General features: G+C 43.5%; 1 protein-coding gene across 4 annotated transcripts in view; it reads left to right on the forward strand.

Moving 5' to 3' along the window:
- SHANK3 (SH3 and multiple ankyrin repeat domains 3) overlaps positions 1 to 22,418 on the forward strand; it is a 924,054-nt gene that overhangs the window by 558,238 nt on the left and 343,398 nt on the right. For all 4 annotated transcript variants that reach the window (XM_033958997.1, XM_033958999.1, XM_033958998.1 and 1 more), the window contains one exon: positions 6,275 to 6,388. In XM_033958997.1, coding sequence (XP_033814888.1) covers positions 6,275 to 6,388 — 114 coding nt within the window. The remainder of the gene's footprint in view (positions 1 to 6,274; positions 6,389 to 22,418) is intronic.

The raw sequence follows: 22,418 nt of genomic DNA on the forward strand, positions 1-22,418 counted from the left end.
CCACGGTAGAAACTTCTACTGCGGCTTAGTAAAAGGCAGGGTTAAAGAACATAAGAATAGCCATGCTGGGTCAGACCAATGGTCTGTCTCGCCCAATAACCCGTCTTCACAGTAGCCAATCCAGATCACAAATACCTAGCGAAAACCAAAATACTGAAGTAGCCACATTCCATGCTACTGATCCAGGGCAAGCAGTGGCTTCCCCCATGTCTGTCTCAATAGCAGATTATAGATTTTTCCTCCAGGAGCTTGTCCAAACCTTTGTTAACCGCTGTTACCACTTCCTCTGACAATGCGTTCCAGAGCTTAACTATTTTCTGAGTGAAAAAATATTTTCTCCTATTGGTTTTAAAAGTATCTCCCTGTAACTTCATTGAGTGTCCCGTAGTCTTTGTCATTTTTAATGGAATAAAAAAATCGATCCACTTGCACCTGTTCTGCACTACTCAGGATTTTGTAGACTTCAATCATATCTCTCCTCAGCTGTCTCTTTTCCAAGCTGAAGAGCCCTAACCCCTTTAGTCTTTCTTCATAGGAGAGGAATTCCATCACCTTAATCATCTTGGTTGCTCTTTGAACTTTTTTTAGTTCGACTATATTTTTTTTGAGAGAAGACGACCAGAATTGAATGCAATACTCAAGGTGAGGTCACACCATGTAGTGATACAGTCTTGTTTACTATCCCTCCTGCCCCAGGCACCCCTGAACTCCCCGACAGGATCGGGCAGGAGGGAGCCCAAGCCCTCCTGCCCTCGATGCAAGGGCCCCCCCGAACCCCGATCGCACCCCTCCACTGACCCGCGACCCCCCCACCGACTCAATGACCCCCCTCCCCTTACCTTCAATAACGTTGGTTGGACGGACGGGTGCCAAGCCCGTCTGTCCGACAAGCCAGCCATCCATTGAATGCAGCTGTACTCACTCGAGGAACGCAGAGAGAGGGGTGACATGATCGAGACATTCAAGTATCTCACGGGCCGCATCGAGGTGGAAGAAGATATCTTCTTTTTCAAGGGTCCCGCGGCAACAAGGGGGCATCCGTGGAAAATCAGGGGCGGGAAACTGCACGGGGATACCAGGAAATTCTTTTTCACTGAAAGGGTGGTTGATCGCTGGAATAGTCTTCCACTCAGGTTATTGAGGCCAGCAGCGTGCCTGATTTTAAGGCCAAATGGGATAGACACGTGGATCTATTCACAGAGAAAGGTAGGGGAGGGTCATTGGGGTGGGCAGACTAGTTGGGCCGTGGCCCTTATCTGCCGTCTATTTCTATGTTTCTATGTTAGGACCTGATTGGCCCAGGCAGCTCAAATCCCGCCCACAGGTGGGGCCTGAAATGCCTAGACCAACCAGAATAGGCCCAGTAGGCTTAGGCCCATCCTGTAGGCGGGGCCTTAGGCACATGGGCCCAACCTGGCGATCGGGGTTCTGGGGGGGGGCCCTTGCGTCGAGAGCAGGAGGGCTTGGGCTCCCTCCTGCCCGATCCTGTTAGGGAGTTTGGGGATGCCCGGGGCAGGAGGGCTTGGACTCCCTCCTGCCCCAATCCTGTCAGGGAGTTTGGGGGTGCCCGAGGCAGGAGGGCTTGGGTTCTCTCCTGCCCCGATCCTGTCGGGGGTGCCGCAGGGCAAGAGAGCTTGGGCTCCCTCTTGCCCTGATGTCATCGGGGGGGGGAAGGGGGGGAGTGGATTCTGTAACTGGTGTTGTTTTTGACAGACACCGGTTACAGAATCCAGCTTAAGACCTTAGGTCAAAAGAGGACTTAAATGGCTTTTTTTTAATATTATGCCCCTCCACATGTAGAAAGGCAGTCCATGCCCTGTGCTGATGTTTCTAATGGTTTGCCTTTATTGTTCAGATAGAATAGGTGCAGATTATTTACAAGGGGAAGAAAATAGTCTGTTTAGAGTTACTGTTTCTGTTTATGCTGAATACATGCCTTCTGTCTCTCAACTTCCCAAAACTAAGGTGCTAGTGTCCAAGGTCACAGGAGAAATTCTTTTGTTTAGAACATCAAAGATGCCATCTGTGCCCAGTCCAAATGGATAGATCAGAAGTGTACCACTGTGCCAAAAATTTGTGGCTGCTTCTCTTGTCCCAGAAGATTATGTACACTGGAACCTGCTATATGCAAATGAACAGATGCTCCAACTCACAGCTCCCATTTGAGGGTCCTGCTGGAAAGACAAAGTGGTGAAATTTCAGGCTTTCTGAGCATTCTCTCCGAAGGCATTGTGACTACCAAAAAAGAAGCCTCTAGAAACTTCCCAAAATCTTAGTATGCCTAGTACCAGACTGAAACACTTATAGCTCCCTAATGGGTAGATGAGATCATATCAGTTCTCTGACCTAGGGTAATGATTTAGTTAAGTTAGGGCAAATGGGACTTTCAAGTGCTTAGATTCATTTTGTCAAGAAAAATTTATAAAGACCTGAAAACATAGAGCCCCCTATATTTAGTATAATGTGACCTAAAAAAGAGAGAAGTGACTAAAAAAGAGAAAAGCATGACAGATAACTCAAGGAGAATGGCTGAATCAAGAATCAAGGAATTAGGAGGAAATTTGTGGAAAAGGGATTCAAGTCACAGCTAAACAAGAATGAACATTTTGTATCACTCTGGACTCATCGTATGTTGGAAGAAAACAGGTTGATTGTCTTGTTATTTCTTTAGGCCATCATTGTATGTTGCAATATTTTTAAAAGACCAACAAGAAAGATAATGTAATACATACAGTTTCAACACAGTATAGGTTCTGTCTTCAGCTGTAGGGCTACAAGATGGAAACTTTAATATCTCAAGAATATTGTAGAATGTGAATGTCCACAGCAGTTGTCTTTGGGAGAGACGTCTAGTGGAGACTGGGTTAGCTTTGCTAGAATGTTTATGAATAAGATTCTATTCTGTCAGAAATTACTAATAGAACACTTGTATAAACTGGCACCTCAGTTTAGGCATCCAAATACTTAGCACTGCTTCATGGTGCCAAGATTCTATTATTGAATGTATGTTGACATTGGCACACCATATCAATGGCAGACATACAGTAACATAGTAACATAGTAGATGACGGCAGATAAAGACCTGAATGGTCCATCCAGTCTGCCCAACCTGATTCAATTTAAATTTTTTAAATTTTTTCTTCTTAGCTATTTTTGGGCAAGAATCCAAAGCTTTACCCGGTACTGTGCTTGGGTTCCAACTGCCGAAATCTCTGTTAAGACTTACTCCAGCCCAATTACACCCTCCCAGCCATTGAAGCCCTCCCCAGCTCATCCCCCACCAAACGGCCATATACAGACACAGACCGTGCAAGTCTGCCCAGTACTGGCCTTAGTTCAATATTTAATATTATTTTCTGATTCTAGATCCTCTGTGTTCATCCCACGCTTCTTTGAACTCAGTCACAGTTTTACTCTCCACCACCTCTCTCGGGAGCGCATTCCAGGCATCCACCACCCTCTCCGTAAAGTAGAATTTCCTAACATTGCCCCTGAATCTACCACCCCTCAACCTCAAATTATGTCCTCTGGTTTTACCATTTTCCTTTCTCTGAAAAAGATATGTTTGTGCACTTGGCCTACCCATACTGTGCCCACATATATGCCCCCTTTCAGTTAGCTGCTATGACACTTAGATGCTGACATATAGAATAGAACCTAATGCGGCCAGACACCTATCAGTTTAATGGCATCTTTGACATGCATAACTGATACATACCTCTAGGTGGCAGTTTATAGAATTTGCAATAACCAAAACAGAGAGCTACTAATAGAAACATGACGGCAGATAAAGGCCAAATGGCCCATCTATCTGCCCATCCGCAGTAACCATTATCTCTTTCTCTGAGAGATCCCACGTGCCTGTCCCAGGCCCTTTTGAATTCAGACACAGTCTCTGTTTCCACCACCTCTTCCAGGAGACTGTTCCATGCATCTACCACCCTTTCTGTAAAAAAGTATTTCCTCAGATTATTTCGGAGCTTATCACCTCTTAACTTCATCCTATGCCCTCTCATTGCAGGGTTTCCTTTCAAATGAAAGATACTCGACTCATGCGCATTTACATCACGTAGGTATTTAAACGTCTCTATCATATCTCCCCTCTCCTGCCTTTCATCTAGAGTCTACAGATTTAGGGCTCCTTTTATTAAGGTACACTAGCGTTTTTAGTGCGTGCTAACCATGCGCTAAACGAAAAATGCTAACGCAAGCTAACGCGCTAAAACCGCTAGCGCACCTTAGTAAAAGGAGCCCTTAGATCTTTAAGTCTGTCCCCATATGCCTTATCAGACTTACAGATCTCAATCTGTATACTTTAGAGGAAAGGCAGTAGAGGGGAGATATGATAGAGACGTTTAAATACCTACGTAATATAAATGCGCAAGAGTCGAGTCTCTTTCATTTGAAAGGAAGCTCTGCAATGAGAGAGCATAGGATGAAGTTAAGAGATGATAGGCTCCGGAATAATCTGAGGAAATCCTTTTTTACGGAAAGGGTGGTAGATGCATGGAACCACAGTAATACAGTTTATAGAATTGACTTGTTAATAGGACTTTATTTTTCTTCAAGAGCAATATAGCTTTTGGTTAGAGCTTCTGATTTTAGCTTTTAACTCATAAATACCACAATGGGAAAAAAAAACTTTTTACCTTCCCGCCCCTTTTACAAAACCGTAGTGCGGTTTTTAGCACCATCCACGGCGGTAACAGCTCCGATGTTCATAGGAACGCAATGAGCATCGGAGCTGTCACTGCCGCAGCTGGCCTTAAAAACTGCACTATGGTTTTGTAAAAGGGGGAGCGGGGCTAATTAGGTGTTTTGGGATAAATACTGGACAACAGAATGAACCCACTTGTAGGTCAGCAATAAGATCTTGAACTGTATGCGATGGCAGATAAGAAGCCATTGAAGTGACTTAAGGAGAGGGCCACATGAGCGTAGCGAGGCTGGTAGAAGATGAGTCACGCAGCAGAGTTGCACAGATTGCAAGAGAGGAGAGGTGACACTATGGGATACCAGTTAGGAGTAGATTGCAGTAAGCGTGAGGTTATGAGAGTTTGGATAGTCCTGGGCTATTAGGTGTTTTGGGATAAATGCTGGACAGCAAAATGAATACACTTGTAGGTCAGCAATAAGATCTTGAACTCTGAATGTTCAGAGATACAACAAAATGACCCCACCGATATGCAAAGATATTGATTCAGATGATAGCTGCTGTTATTCCGATAAAAGCCTTATCCATGAATGTTCAGTAGTATTTTATCTAGATCAGTGATTCCCAACCCTGTCCTGGAAGAACACCAGGCCAATCGGGTTTTCAGGCTAGCCCTAATGAATATGCATGAGAGAGATTTGCATATGATGGAAGTGATAGGCATGCAAATTTGCTTCATGCATATTCATTAGGGCTAGCCTGAAAACCCAATTGGCCTGGTGTTCCTCCAGGACAGGGTTGGGAACCACTGATCTAGATAGTGCAACTGAATATCCTAACAGAGCACCTTGGCATTATCCAAATAGTGAAAGGGTGATCTGGAGGTGGAGCGAAGGAGGATCTGGAAGTTATCTGGTTAGTGGTGACATTTAGTTCAGTAATGGTATAGCTGGATAAAGTTAGGATAGCAAAAAGGTTGTCCTAACTTTATTAGAGGATACCCAAAAAAGGAAAACTTGGGAGAGTGTATATAACACCACATGGGTGATGCGTGGATTAATAAAATACAAAAAAACACCCACACTTAAATATGTAACACACATTTAAGTGTGGGTGTTTTTTTGTATTTTGCTAACTTTATTAGAAACAGAGAAAAATTAAGGCAGATAAAGACCACATGACCTATCCAGTCTGCCTATCCATGCCATCTGCTATCCCATCCTCTCCCTGTCTGATTCTATATATTTCTCCCAATTTTCATGAATTCAGATATAGTTATTGCCTCCACCACCTCCAAAGGGAGGCCATACAATGAATTCACCACCCTTTCAGTGAAGAAGTATTTATTAACATTACTCCTGAGTCTGTCCCCTTTCACCTTCACCCTTTGAGTTTTTGCCAGTGACCTGGATTGGCCACCATGAGAATGGACTGCTGAGCTTGATGGACTTTTGGTCTGACCCAGTGAGGCTAATCTTATGTTCTTATGTTCTATGCCCCCTCATTCCAGAGGTTCTTTTCAGTTGAAAGAGACTTGCCTCCTGTACATGTATATCACATAGGTATTTAAACATCGCTATCATATCTCCCTTACTTACAGGCCTCTCTTTCTCTCTACAGTGCTGAGTATTGGCGAGGGTGGATTTTGGGAGGGAACAGTGAAAGGACGCACCGGCTGGTTTCCGGCAGAATGTGTTGAGGAGGTGCAGATGCGACAGTATGACCCCCGACAAGGTAAGTGTATCTTGTATCATATACGGGTTACCAGATTTTTCCTAAAAAAAAAAAAAGGGGGACATGTGACCTCTCCCCGTACCACCCCCCCCCCCACCCTGACCCCACACAAACCTTGTCTCTTCGTGGCTGCATCTGGAGGACATTTGCACATGTGCAGATGCTCTGCAGACATGGTCCCAAATTCAATGGTTTTCAAAACCCAGACAAACTGCCAGGGTTTTGAAAACCAATCTGGATGCCTGGACAGTCCTCTAAAAAAGAGGACATGTCCGGATAAATCCGGACATCTGGTAATCCTACATACAGTATACATAGAGAGATCCTGTTAAGTAATTACATTACATTAGTGATTTCTATTCCGCCGTTACCTTGCGGTTCAAGACGGATTACATAAAGGATCTATCTGGTCATTTCCAGAGGAATTATAGAATAAGGTTGGCTCATAGAGATTAGTTAGATTGGTTCATAGAGATGAGGTGGTTCTTGTGGCAGGTTGTTTTAGAGAGTTGAGAGGCGTTGGGTTGGTTTCGATTGTTGGGAATCAGTTTTTTTAAAAAGTAGTACGTTTTTATTTCTTTTCTAAATGTTCTGTAGTCAGGGGTCGTTATCAGCAAAGTAGAGAGTTAGTGGTCTAATCTCGCTGCTTGTGTGCCAGTAGGCCATTATACAGTTTTTTCCGTTTGACTTCTCTGATTGGAGGGTATGTGAATGGAGCATGGGTTCTCCTTTATCTGGTTGAGGTGGTTCGGATTAGACGGTTGTTTAGGTATATTGGGCTGTTGCCGTTCATGGTTTTAAATAGAAGACAGTAGAACTTGAATCGTATTCTTGCTTGAATTGGTAGCCAGTGTGAGTGGAGGTATGCCTCGGTGATGTGGTAATGTTTCGTCAGAGAGTAGATGAGTCTCAGGGCTGTGTTCTGGACTGTTTGCAGTTGTTTAATCATGGTCGCGGGGCAGGGGAGATACAGAATGTTACAATAGTCTAGGAGACCCAGCATTAGGGCCTGGACTAGGATCCGGAATTGTGTTTTGTCGAAGAACTTTCGCACTTGTCTTAGGTTTCTCATGATTGTGAAGGATTTCTGTATTATTTTATTGATTTGTGGTTGCATGGTACAGCATCTGTCAATCGTCATTCCCAGTAGTTTTAGAATGGTTTGCATGGTGAATGTGGTTGAGTTGATTACTAGGTTTGTAATGGATGGTGTCTTATCATTTTCTAGGAGAATGAATTTTGTTTTGTCTGAGTTTAGTTTCAGTTTGTGGTCTTTCATCCAAGTTGTTATTGTTTCTAATGTTTTATGTATAGTGTCTGTCATGGAGGTTTTTGGTTGATCAAAAGGGAGAAGAATGGTGATGTCTGCATAGCTGTAGGAGGTTATGTTTGATTTATCTAGATAGGTACCTAGATGCGATTGAAGAGGTTGAAGAGTGTGGGGGATAAAGGGATCCCTGAGGTACGCCACAGGGATTGGACCAGGGTTCTGACTTTTTGTTGCTTGATTTTACTCTGTAATAATAGATGAACTAAGAAACAATAGCTATGTTAGTTTTGAAGAGCATAATTTGACTGCTGTGAGAACTAATGCACAAAAAGTACTGCTGGAGACTAGGGACAGCACAAGGTTATAAGAAGCCTTAGGCTAGATATCAGACTTGTGCCCCTCCCCCTAAGCACCAACACAGCAATTAATTTTCAGACCCCTATGCCTTCTGAGATTTTGGTAGTTAATCTGAACAATCATGGTTACCTAATAGTACCCCTCTCAAAATAATATTTAAAAAAACAGAAAATTGGAATTATACATTTAAATATTCAACTTTGCTTTGTACATAATATCTATCTTTATATATAAACAAATGTATCCATCTCTACACATGTGATAACAATTTCTATAAGCCAGTTACTTGGGTAAATGAGCTGCTTTCAATTTTGTTCCCTCCCTGCAGTGTGTGACTGTCAAAGCTTATTGCTTTCCTTTGACTGCAGATACTTTTGCTGCTCCCCCGGAAGCTGCTGCTTTAGGCCAACATCTAACCTGCTTAATGGTTAAAGCCAGCCCCATTGAGGGCAAAGTTTTAATGCATGATAAGCATAGACTAATATCTTATAAAGAAGGAGACAGGTTACCCCTGTTATATCTATACAGAACACAAGGAATTCGACATAGAAGTAAATAAGTTAGGGGTCTAATGCAGCATAAAATGCCTAACACGTGGCACACTAAGGCGTTCTGTGTTAGATTTGGGAGGTGTGCATGCCTATCACCCGCTAATTATATTTAAATATTTTTAGGGGGCATGTCAAGGGCAGAGAGTGGGTATTCCTGTGCTAACTAGTTAGTACATCTATATAACCATATGTTAATGGGTTAGCACATGGTTAACACAGGAGCCCATACTGCTAATTTATCCTAAAACTTTCCTTATCTTCTCTTCACTCTCTTCCTTCCATCCAGCATCTGCCCTTTTTCTATGCCCCTTCCATAAACTGTCTGCCCTCTCCCCCTTCCATCAACAACCTGCCCCCCCTCCATTCAGCCTGTGCTCCTTCTCTCCTTTTTACATGATTCATAACAGCTTTACCCCCCCCCCCTCCATGTTTATCTCTCCTCTCATTATCTCCATGTCTCCTCCTCCCATGCTCTGGCATCTCTCTCCTCTATTTTCCTTACTTTCTTCCCACCATACCCCATGGTCTTCCATCTCTGTCTCCTTCCCTTCTATCTCTGCCTCCCTTCCCCCACCTCATCCCATCGTATGGCATCTTTGTCCCCCCCCCCCCTCCCCTGCTCTCCCCCATGGTTTGGCATCTCTCTCCTTTCTTTTCCTCCCTCCAGGACTGATATCTATGTCTCCATGCCTTCCATCTCTTCCTCCCCCCTTGATCTGGCATTTCATCTGGCATCTCTTCTCTTTCCCTTCCATCATTTACTCCCCCTCCTTTAACCTCTAGCATCTCTCCCCTCCACTTCCGCCTTTCCCCATACTCTAGCATCTCTATCTTCTCCCTTCCTGTCCCTGGTCTTTTTCCTCCTCCTCCCCCCCCCCCCCCCCCGCCAATTTGGTAGGTTCAGGACATTGCGGAGGGAAAATGCTGGCTCGGTTCCATGATCCAGCCTTTCTCTTCAAGTTGAATGGGTCCCCAGCAGTGACAGCAATTCCCACATGCTGCTGACTTGGAAGCTTCCTCTCTGCCGCAAAACACAGGAAGTTCACAGCAGAAGGGAAGCTTTCAGGTCAGGCTGGCAATGTATGGGAATCGCTGCCACTGCTGGGGTTCCCCAGAGCAGACCCAGTAAGCATGGGGAATTGTGGAGGAGGGGCTTCCCCATTACTGTGGGAATGCCACAATATTTATTTATTTAATTTTCTATACTGTTCTCCCAGGGGGAGCTCAGAACAGTTTACATTAATTTATTCAGATCCTCAAGCATTTTTCCCTGTCTGGACTGGCAGGCTCACAATCTATCTAACATACCTGGTGCAATGGGAGGATTAGGTGACGCCCAGGTTCACAAGGAGCAGCGTGGGTTGAACCCACAACCTCAGGATGCTGAGGTTGTAGCTGTAACCACTGCACCACATTCTCACAGTATGGTAAAGTATAACAAGACAAACACTAAGATGGCAAAACAAAATTAACAATGCACGGTAAAAAACATAATATAACAAAACATGGTATGGTGAGACATAGCATGGTGAGTATTGTTTAGTAAAACATAGCATGTCAAACATAGTATGACAAAGTATGACACGACTTGGCAGTCCCTGTTCCTAGAGCACTACCAAAGAATGGTCTACTGTTACCATGGTATTCCTGGGGGATTTTTTTCAATTTCTTCCCTATTACCGTGGACCAGGGAAGGGAGAAGAGAGAGATGCCAGACCATGGGAAGAGAGCAATTTCCATTCCTGTGTCACTCTCTAGTTTAGGTCCTTCATGTACACAGTGCAGTACAGTCATACAGCACGTATTATAGTATTATTGTAGGAACCGGATCATTGTGAATTTGAGACTGCTAGGTTTCTCATCCATATCATCTGATGAATGAACCTTACTAGTTTTGAAAGTTCACATCTGAAAACATTCATTATCTTCACAAAGCCATCATCTCAGTCTGAATGCTATATTGGTTTTCTTTTAAAATAACCCCTTATAGCATACTAGCACATTCCTTCCTTTCTGTGTTGTGAACTGAAAAGACTTTTGAATCTGAAACCTGATGTCTGACAGGTACCTGTCTTTCTTTCTGGGGAAAAAAGCTCTTGTGATCTTTTATTAGAAGCCTAGAAATCATTTTTGTGGTGTCTCAGCCTGTGTGGCCTAAATTAGAGAATGACACGGTGAAAAAATTGGTCCCCGTCACCGCCCCGTCCCCGTCTCACCATCCTCTGCACCGCCCCGTCACCGCCATTCCCTTCACCGCCCCGTCACCGCCACTGCCACCCCATTCACTGCCCCGTCACCGCCACTGCAACCCCATTCACCGCCCCGTCACCGTCACCGCTGCATACATAAAAGCCTCAAACGAGTACGATTTTATATACTTTTCTTTATTTACGTATAAAGGAAACATTCTTTAAATTTTTCAATCACTAATCTTCCACCACCCCTGGGGCTAGCAATGCACAGACATAAAACTACACAGTCTTACATGCAAAGGGGTTGGAAATAAAATAATCTTATTCGCTTTGCACTCTGATTAAAAAAAAAGAACCAGCTCAGTGCTGCAAGAGTAGCCCAGCCAGACTTCAGCACGGAGCTGGTCCTACTAGAAACCTCTAATGTGGCTTAGTAAAAGAGACCCTAAAAGCAAATAATCTCACCTGCATCAGAGCAAATGAAAATTTCAGCATGAGAATGTGTATGCTATTGGAAAGAGTAGCTCAGCCAGACCTCAGCACGGAGCTGGTTTTTTTTTTTTTTACACAAACATTCCTTTCCTTACCTCAGCTTGTAACCGACGAAGTTTTCAGGTTTTCAAGAAGCTGCGAAATCCAAATCCTCTGCTCGGCTCCGAAATCACAATCGCTACTGCTGCACTACAAGCCATTAAATATCATGTGCGGCAGTAGCGATTGGTCCCCTACTTTGATCTGACAAATGAGGAGCCAGTATATTGGGGGGCGGAGTCAATGCGGCAACGTACAAGTTGGATCGAGAGTTGGAGGAGACAGACAACATGGCGGAGACATCAAACACCCGGTCACGAACACGGTGAAACACAGGTAAATAGCGGTTCCTAGAAGGGGGGGCAAATCTTTTCACCGTTTTTGCGGGCGGTGAAAACTTTTTTCCCCGTGTCTGCGGCGATTTGGCTTTGGAGTCTCCATAACCCGCAGCCACGCCGCGGCTCCCTGCGGGGATCGCTCCCCGTGTCATTCTCTAGCCTAAATGCAGTGAAATTATGAGCCCCAGAGTTTATAAAATATATATGTCAGTGGTTCCCAAACCTGTCCTGGGGGACCCCCAGCCAGTCAGGTTTTCAAGATATCCCTAATGAATATGCATGAGAGAGATTTGCATATAATGGAAGTGACAGGTATGCAAATCTCTCTCATGCATATTCATTAGGGATATCTTGAAAACCTGACTGGCTGGGGGTCCCCCAGGACAGGTTTGGGAACCACTGATATATGTTTTGGTGGTAAGTCAAATTTGCGCAAGACAAATGCGTGCGGTCACATGCGCATAGACCAGGGGTAGGGAACTCTGGTCCTCGAGAGCCATATTCCAGTCGGGTTTTCAGGATTTCCCCAATGAATATGCATGAGATCTATTTGCATGCACTGCTTTCAATGCATATTCATTGGGGAAATCCTGAAAACCCGACTGGAATACGGCTTTCGAGGACCGGAGTTCCCTACCCCTGGCGTAGACAATAGCACGCAACACATTGCGTGATATAAACCTGCGTGCGTTTATCCTGCGCTTCATTGTCTTGCACTCAATTGTCTTTGTGCATTTGACTGCGCGCATTTGACTATGAACCATATATTATCCTAGGACAAGCAGGCAGCATATTCTCACATATGGGTGACATCATCCATGGAGCCCAATACAAACAGTATGAAAAGTGAACTGTCACTTTAAGTTTTAAGAAACTTCGCAAATGCCCGCTTAGTGCATACGCAACTGCCTTCCCGCCCGCTGAGGCTTGCGGCTCCTCAGTTCTTAGTTTTCTACGGAATGAAGAACATAACATTGGATTTCTAAACCGCAACACCATAAGTGCTATGTGGTTTACAAAAGTTGATCAAAAATGTACAATATGAATTATTAGATCAGAAATTTTTGAGAAGCGAAGAGTTTTCAGTTGTTTTTTGAATTGCTCCTAAGGAATTTTTGAGAAAAGAAAAGTTTTCATTTGTTTTCAGAATTGTTCATAAGAAGAGGTTGTAGATAGTAAATGATGAAGATCTCTGTCATGATGTGCTGTTTGATATGCTAGCGTATGTTCCAAGTAGTTCTTGCTTCTGCATCCCTTAACTCAGTGTTTTTCAACCTTTTTTGGGTAAAGGCACACTTGTTTCATGAAAAAATCACGAGGCACACCACCATTAGAAAATGTTAAAAAATTTAACTCTCTGCCTATATTGACTATATATAAAGTAATTCTCTTGAATAGGAATCAAATAAACACAAAGAAAGTATTTTATAATTACTTTATTATGAAATATTAAGTAAACAGAATAGTGAAAAATTATAAAATACTTTATTCAGTGCGAAACCTGGGCCTGTTTGGCTGAACACAAAGCTGATATTCTGGCTGGAATCGAAGAAAGACACACACGTAGCTCTTCGTCAACAGCTCTCAGTCTCTCTCTGTATTTGGTTTTTATAGCATACAAAAATAGACAAATATACCCTCCATCCTTTTTATTAAACCACAATAGCAGTTTTTAGCGCAGGGAGGTGCGCTGAATGCCCAGCGCTGCTCTTGACGCTCATAGGCTCCCTGCGCTAAAAACCACTATTGCGGTTTAGTAAAAGGGGACCATATTGTAAAATATAGACAGCAGATATAAATTCAGAACTGTGCATAGTAAGTGAAGGGAAGTTTTCATCTCTGGGAATTTACCCAGTTAACTATTAAGTTATTTGGGCAAATTCCTTTGAAAACTGTGGTAATACTGCCTCCACTTGGCTAAATTTAAAATAAAATCATTTTTCCTACCTTGTCTGGTGATTTCTGGTTGCACTTTCTTCTTCTGACTGTGCATCCAATCTTTCTTCCCTTCTATCAGCCTGTATGCTTTCTCTCCTCCACACCTCATTCCCTCCCCCAACTTTTTCTTCTTCTCTCCCTGACCTTTCTTTCTTTTTTTCTGTTTCTCTTCTTTCCTTCTGTTTCCCTGCCTGCCCCCTTTCTTTTTTCTCCCTGCCGTTCCCCAAGCCACTGCCGCTGCCATCGGGGAACAGGACCCACCAATGGATAACAGGCCCCAAAGCCGACGCCGACGCATGCTCTCCCTGACGTCAATTCTGCAATCGGAGAGGAAGTTCCGCCCAGCCAGGCAGCGATTGGCTGGCCCGAACTTCCTCTCCGACTGCAGAATTGATGTCGGGGAGAAGAAGACTTATCGGCTCGATAGATTAGATCGCCAAGTCAAAGTGAGTCCTGGGTGATCGACTCACTTTGCCTTGGCGAGCTACTGGCGCCCCTGCCTCGGGCCCCCTGTCAGCTCCGGGCCCCTGAATGCAGGACTGGTAGTACTGCCCTAATGGCAGCCCTGCGGCACACCAGGCAACATCTCGCGGCACACTGAAAAACACTGCCTTAACTGATGGAAAAACAAAAAAAGCGTGTGACTTTCTGTTCTTATGGGATGCTATATGAAGTATATCAACTAAATATGATGGGGCTGAGCCAAAAGCAACTTTAAAACACAAACATCCCAACTTAAAGATAACTCAAGCCTCCACAGGAAGCCAATGTAGCTCACGATAAAATGGAGTCACGTGGTCGTATTTCTTCAGACCATAGATTAATCTGACCGCAGTGTTCTGTATGAGTTTGAGTCTGGCTATATTTTTCTTAGTACATGACAGATAGATATTACAGTAGTCAAGAAGGCTTAACAATAAGGACTGAACAAGAATTTAAAAAAGGGAAATTTCAAAGTAGGGTCTGATGTCACGTAGGGTTCTTCGTGGTCAGATGTCGATCAAAAACGACACCTAGTATTTTAATTGTTGAACAGATGGCATAAGATGATGAATTTATCTTAATTGATGGTTCAATACAGGTTTTTTGTGACGATGCAAAAAAGAATATAGTCTTATTTTGATTTAATTTTAAATTCCTGCATCCAAGAATCCATCAGATTCAGCATGGACTTGATAATTTGAATACTGTTAGATAAGACTGTGCTGCATGGGATAATGATTGTTATATCGTTTGCGTAGCTAAACAATTTCACACCCAGGTCACTTAACATATAACCCAGGGAAGAGAGATAAACATTGAACAATGTAGGAGAAAGTGGAGAGCCCTGTGGGACTCCACAGGAGTTCTTCCAAGTATTAGATAATAAATTGTTAAATCTGATAGGTATAATCTTGATTTGAGAAATCCTTTAAACCGTGAAAGGACTTTCCCCTGAATTCCTAGTGCGTCCAAAGATTCAAGCAATTTAGAGTGGTCTTCCAAATCAAAAGCGCTGCTCAAATTGAATTGGAGAACTAATACAGCGATACCCCTACTTAGCAGACTATTGAGATAATCTTGTAATGAGGCAGGAGACCAAGAATGACGCCGGGCCTGTGGTGTATCGTTACGGGCTGTGGGCGGCGGCCCCCTGGGGTACCTACAAACTATTGGCACAAAAACAACAAGTGCCTCCAATACACCCACAGGCAAGATTCCCGCAGGCAGGGAAAAAAAGACAAGCAAAGGATCAGCAGCGGCGGCGGCAAGCCCTCAGCAGACGACCTGCCGGCACGAGCTCTCTCCTAGCGACGGGGTGAGCTGCTGGAAAGATGGAGCCAAGTGGGGCTGGTGATCTACCTCTGACCCATCCATGATTTACAGGTAGATCGCGATCTACCTGTTGGACATGCCTGATCTAGAGCATCAGCTATGTCAGTGGGTATGAGGCGTCTAGTTTGACTAAGAGTTTCTGATATGGACATCAATCTTCAGGACAGATTAGCCAATATTCCATGCTTAGAGGATGAGCTGTTTGGTGATTCTATCGAGGCATCCACAGAAAAATTAACTCTACATGAAACAAGTTGAATTCTTTAGTCAAACCAAAGGCTAAACCTTCGATTTCAAAACAGGCAGCCAAGCCTTATTATTCCAAGCAAAGGCGATATACTACTAAACCTTCTGTTTCTAGACTTCCACCACAAAGGAGGCAGAAATAACAGCAGTCTCAGAAAGCTCAAATGACAGCTCCTCAAAAGCCTACTCAGTCTTTATGACACACTTCTCGAAAGTATAGCTGCTATCCCCCTATCTCAACTTCTTCCCCTTCCAATCGGAGGTTGTCTAAAAATCTGCCATCAACATCAACCTGACCTGTGGGTTCTCAAAGTCATCAAGGAAGGTTACGCTCTTCATTTTCTCTCCATACCACCAAATCATCTTCCAAGTGAGTCCTCTTTCAACCTGCAACAGACGTCCCTTTTTCTTCAGGAAATAGAGGCTCTACTTGAACTAAATGCCATTGAGGTAGTGCCTCCCTCTCAAAGAAATCATTGGTTCTACTCCAGGTATTTTCTCGTCCCGAAGAAGACGGGAGGTCTAAGTTCAATTCTCAACCTCCGAGACCTAAACAAATTCCTAGTCAGAGAAAAGTTTTGAATGTTATCCCTGGGAACTCTATACCCATTGTTGGATCAAAATGATTGGCTATGCTCTCTAGATCTAAAAGAAGCTTATACCCATGTGCCAATTCATCCTGCTCACAGAAAGTTTCTGAGATTTCAAATTGCCCATCAACATTTTCAGTACAAAGTTCTGCCCTTTAGCTTGGCATCCTGTCCATGAGTATTCACCAAATTAGACTTTAAGCCCGTTACATTAACGGGTGCTAGAATATATGTCTGTCTGTCTTTCTTTCTTACTGTCTCTCTCCCTCCCGCTGTCTTTCTTTCTTTCAATCTGTCTGTATCTCCCTGGCCCCCTTTGTCTGTCTTTCTGTCTCTCTCCATGCCCCTGTGTCTTTCTTCCTTTCTTTCTGTCTCCCTCCTTCCCGCTGTCTGTCTTTCTTTCTATCTGTCTCTCTCCCTGCCCCCTATGCAGCAGCAGCATTTCTTCCCCCCACTTACCTGTGATCAGCCACAGCAGCATTCCCTCCCCATCCATTTCCCTGTGCAGCAGCATTTCCCCCCACCCCACTTCTCTGTGCAGCAGCCACAGCAGCATTCCCTCCCCCTCCATTTCCCTGTGCAGCAGCATTTCTCCCACCCCGCTTCCCTGTGCAGCAGCAGCATTTCCCTCTCCCCCATTTCCCTGTGCAGCAGCTGCAGCAGCATTCCCTTCCCCTCCATTTTCCTGTGCAGCAGCATTTCCCTCCCCTATCCCACTTCCCTATGCAGCAGCAACAGCATTTTCCTCCCCCCCACTTCACTGTGCAGCAGCAGCATTCCCTCCCCCCAACCCATTTACCTGTGCAGCAACAGCAGCAGTATTTCTCTCTCCCTCCATTTCTCTGTGCAGCAGTAGCAGCAGTGGTATTTCCCTTCCCCTCCACATCCCTGTGCAGCAGCAGCATTTCCCCCTACCCCCCTTTCCCTTCCCGTGGTCTGGCCTGCTCCCGTAGTCCCTTGCCGCCCCCCCCTTCCCTTCCTGCGGTCTAGCCTGCAGGATTAGTTTGAGCCTCAATGCGGCGGCTTCTCTCACGATCGCCGCCTGTGTTGGAAGCCTTCTCCAACGCAGGTGTGGCTTGTGAGAGGAGCTGCCGCAGCGGCTTTTAACTTAAAAATAAACTTTGTCAGGTAGGGCTATATTTACTGGATGGAGGACTGCATGAGGTAGAGAGCAGGGAGGCCACAGCTAAGCACGCATGCACACTCCTGCCGGCCAGGGACCTACGGATCATGGATCATGCAGGTAAGAGTGTGCATGTGCGCTTAGTGTTTTATTATAGTAGATGCCTTGTAGTAGTGGCAGCAGCGTTAAGAGATCAGGGATTTCAAGTTTTTCCTTAACTCAATGACTGGCTCATAAAAGCACCTGTTCTCATGGGGTGCTCTCAGCAACACTGTCAACAATCCTGTTTCTTTAACAGTTAGGGTTCAAGGTCAGCTTTCAAAAATCTCAACTTCAACCCTCTCAAACTCTACAGTTCATCAGAGCTCTGCTCAATACCATTTACTCTGGGCGTTCCTACCTCAACAAAGAAAGGACAACCTGATCCAACTTTGCACTCAAGTATACCATTTTCTGTCTATCTCAGTCAGACAAATGATGAGACTATTAGATCATATGGTATCTACAGTCCATATTACTCCCTTTGCGAGACTTCATCTCAGAACAGTTCAGTGGTCCCTGGTGTTTCAATGGTCTCAAGCTCTGGATCCTTTTTCACAGATAATTGCAATCACATCATCACTTTGTCAATTTATTCAGTGGTGGATGAATTCCTCAAATCTTTCCAAAGTATTGCTGTTTCAAACACCTTCACATCACAAGGTCCTGACCATAGACTCGTCCATATATGCTTGAGGATCTCACCTGGATGGTCTCTAAACGCAAGGTCACTGGTCTGCTTAAGAACAGAAGCTCCACATAAACCTCTTGGAACTCAAAGCAATTCACAATGCTCTGATGACTTTTCAAAACAATAAATCCAATCATCCTGTATGCTCATCCTGTATCCAATAAATCTATCAGCCTGTATGCTTTCTCTCCTCCACAGTCCTTCTAGTCTGCACAGACAATCAAGTCGCAATGTATTACATAAACAAGCAAGGAGGGACTGGTTCTTGGACTCTCTGCCTGGAAGCCAAGACAATTTCTTAAAGGCCAACTCTCCATCCATCCCTTTGTAGTAAGCTAGGGAGTCCCATATGTGAGAATATGCACAGTTACTTATTGTAACATGTGTTATCCGGAGACAGGCAGATATTCTCACAACCATCCCACATTAAGGTCCCAGATGACAGGTGGAGGCTTGAGTGATGTTTTCACATTGAAAGGGCCTGTCATGAATCTGGAGCTAAAGAATGAGCAGTAAGAGGTTGATCCTCGACTGGCATGTGAAAAGCTGTAATAGCACTAAGATGGACTTTGATAGATGTATATTTGAGGCCAAAATCAGACAGATGAAGCAGATAATTCAGCTACAAAACTAGTAATGATGAAGTTGGATCATGATGTTGAAGACACCAGGAAGAGAACCTAGTCCACCTTTGTTGTTAACATAGGTGAGTGGCTAGTTTCCTGGATGTATCAAGAATTTGACTGATTCATAGTAACCATAACATAACATAACATAGTAGATGACGGCAGATAAAGACATCTGCCCTCTTCTCTCTCTCCCTTCACCCCACTTCCATCACCTGTCCCCTTCTCTCTTTTTCTTCCTCCAATCCAATTCCATTGAATATCTGGCCCCCTTCTCTCTCTCTCTCTCTCTCTCTCTCTCTTTCTCTTCCTCCATCCCTCCAGCCCAATTGAAATCTCTGATCAGGTCCTAAATTGCTTGCAATCTTATTTTTCAGAAAGAACATCCACAGTAAATTTCAATAACTCTGCTTCCAATCCAGTCACTGCTATATAAGAAATTCCCCAGTTATCAATATTATCACTGTTACTTTTTAATATCTTTTTATCTTCACTAATCACATTAAGTTAGTCCATAGGCTTCACACCTATGCATCTATGCATATGCAGACAATATTCAACTATTACATCAGATAGATCCCAAAGATCATAGTGAAATATCAAACAATGGCTGACAGAGAACATGCTGGCTTTAAATATAGAAAAATCAAAAGTCATTTTCTTTCCCTGGAAGGAAGGCTTATCTTTAAAATTATCAGTCCAAATTTATGATACTCTGCTCCAAATGGTCTCGAGCATAAAAATTATTGTATAGTGAACAAATCAGTTCAGTAGTAAGAAATTGTTTTTACAAACTTTGAATGATTAGGTCTATTGCAAAGATCTTAGAACCGTCTGCAATCAACACCATTATTCATTCTCTCGTTATATCTAAGTTGGACTACTGTAACTCATCATATAAAACCATCACACAGAAACAAATAAGGTGACTGCAGTTAATCCAGAATACATCTATAAAAATTATCACAAATTCAAAAAAACGACCTAGAGGCGGGAACCAAGTGTGAGGTTATTAAATTTGCAGATGACACCAAACTATACAGCAGGGCTCAAACCAGGGGAGACTGCGAAAATCTCCAAAAGGATCTAACGCAGCTGGAAAAGTGGGCCGAAAAATGGCAAATGAGCTTCAACGTAGGGAAATGCAAGGTCATGCACGTGGGGAAAAAGAACCCGATGTTCACATACAGAATGGGGGGAACACCGCTAGGGGTCAGTAACCTGGAGAGAGACCTGGGAGTGATGGTAGACGCAACACTGAAGGCATCAGCGCAGTGCGCTACAGCCTCAAAGAAAGCTAACAGAATGTTGGGTATCATTAAGAAGGGTATTACGACCAGGACGAAGGAAGTCATCATGCCGCTGTATCGTGCAATGGTGCGGCCGCATCTGGAGTACTGTGTCCAGTACTGGTCGCCGTACCTCAAGAAGGACATGGCGGTACTTGAGGGAGTACAGAGAAGAGCAACTAAACTGATAAAGGGAATGGAAAATCTCCCATATACCGACAGGTTGAAGCGGTTGGGACTTTTCTCACTGGAAAAGCGGAGACTTAGAGGAGACATGATAGAAACCTTCAAGATCCTGAAGGGCATAGAAAAAGTAGACAGGGACAGATTTTTCAAATTAAGGACCACCACATGTACAAGGGGGCACTCTGAGAAATTGAAAGGGGACAGGTTTAGAACAAAAGCTAGGAAGTTCTTTTTCACTCAGAGGGTGGTGGATACATGGAACGTGCTTCCAGAGGCTGTTGTAGACAAGAAAACATTAAATGGTTTCAAAGAAAGTTTGGATAGATTCCTAGAAGAAAAAGGGATTGAAGGGTATAGATAGGTATAGACCACTACTCAGGCGATGGGCCTGATGGGCCGCCGCGGGAGCGGACCGCTGGGCAGGATGGACCTATGGTCTGCCTCAGCGGAGGCAACTTCTTATGTTCTTATGTAAGGCCTCTTCTACGAAATGCTCACTGGCTCCCTATTCAACACCACATAACTTATAAAATTCTACTTCTCTGTTTCAAAATTCACCAGGTCAACCTTCCAGCTTTTCTTGATAAATTATTAATTCCTATATTCCCCTTAGAACTTTGCGGTCCGTGGATCAAAATTTACTCACAGTACCCTCCCTAAAAATAATACAAGACGAAATGAGATAGTCACAGTGTATGCTCCTCAACTATGGAACTCTATGCCTTCTCCTCTTAGAAGTGTGCCAAGAGTTGCTTAAAAACTTTCTTATATAAAGATGCTTTTAAAGTCTAAATCTCTGACTCTTTTTTCCTTTATTTTATTTTATCTTAAAGGATAAGTGCCTAAAATCTGAAGTAAAGAGGCCATGTTTATTTCCCCCTTTAATCCTAATTGTACTTTCCCTTACATGTTTCTTTCCTATGTAGTTTTACCTCTTTTCCTTTTGTATTAAAAATTTGAAGATGTAATATAATGATTATGTTTTTATTATGTACATTGCCTAGAAGTTTTATAGGCGATACTATCAAATTTTTAATAAACCTGAAACCTGATCTAGTGTACCTGAGGCAATGGGGGAATTAGGCGATTTGCCGAGGGTCATAAGGAGCAGTATGGGATTTGAACCCACAACCTCAGGGTGCTGAGGCTGTATGTCTAACCACTGCACCACACACTCAATGTTTCCATCATACATTCATGGGTTTCCTATGGAGTTTTCTTCTGCAAGAATAGGAACTTCATGATGGCTCAGAGTTCCACGCTTGAAAATTCCACACTTTTCTTTGACACGGTTCAGTCAATGATCTGAAACAGTGCCAAAACGTAGCATAACAATTCTGAAGATTGGCACTTTGTAAAATAAAATAACACTTTTTAGCTACAGTGGCTAATTCATGTTCAGAATTTAGGCCCAGATTCTTTATAAGGCGCCGATATCGGCAGCCGCCTAAAAAGTGGCTGCTATTCGCATATCAGTCAATTTATGGTGCCGTATAGAGAATCATGCCTCTGGGAAAGATAGGTGCTGAAAATGTAGGCCAGTGTTTTCAAGGCCTACAGGTCCAGTACCTGTCTTTTCGTGAATCTCGCCTACATAGGCATTTTAGGCCGCCTAATGCCACTTCTGGTTTGGCAGCCTAAAGCACCTACAGAGACGCAATTCTGGTGCTGATTTTTTAGGTGCCTCGAAACTCAGTTAAAAACATCATTTAAATGGCATTTTTTTACTGAACTTGGGTGCATACAGGTGCCTAAAAGATCAGCGCCAGTTAGAGAATCTGGGCCTTAGTGCATAATATGTCTACTCTCAACCCCCAAACACATCCTAGAGCTAAAAATTAAAATATTTTTTAGCACACGCAGATGCCAAAACTACCGCAGGATGCCTGAGTGTACTCCGTGATAGTGGTAAGCACATGGTAAGTGCTTACTGGGCTTAGTAAAAGGACCCCTTAATATAAAGACTCCAATCATAGGCAATTGGGTAAATGAATTCAAAGAGATGGACCTATTATGCTAAACATGGAGTTCCAAAACTTATCAATGTGTTGTTGCATTTATTTTATACATTGTTTTAATGTGACTGATCATAATCCCCTGAGAAAGGCAGGTCTGGATTAGTGAAATAGAAATGCTTTAAATAAATAGATGAATAAGTGTTGAAAATAAAAAAAGGTACAAGAGCTACTGACTATAAATATTCTTTCATGTTTTCTTAATTAGCTAAATGATTTCTGAGCTCCATTTA

The sequence above is a fragment of the Geotrypetes seraphini genome, chromosome 9, assembly GCF_902459505.1.
Source record: "Geotrypetes seraphini chromosome 9, aGeoSer1.1, whole genome shotgun sequence".
NCBI classification, from domain to species: domain Eukaryota; kingdom Metazoa; phylum Chordata; class Amphibia; order Gymnophiona; family Dermophiidae; genus Geotrypetes; species Geotrypetes seraphini.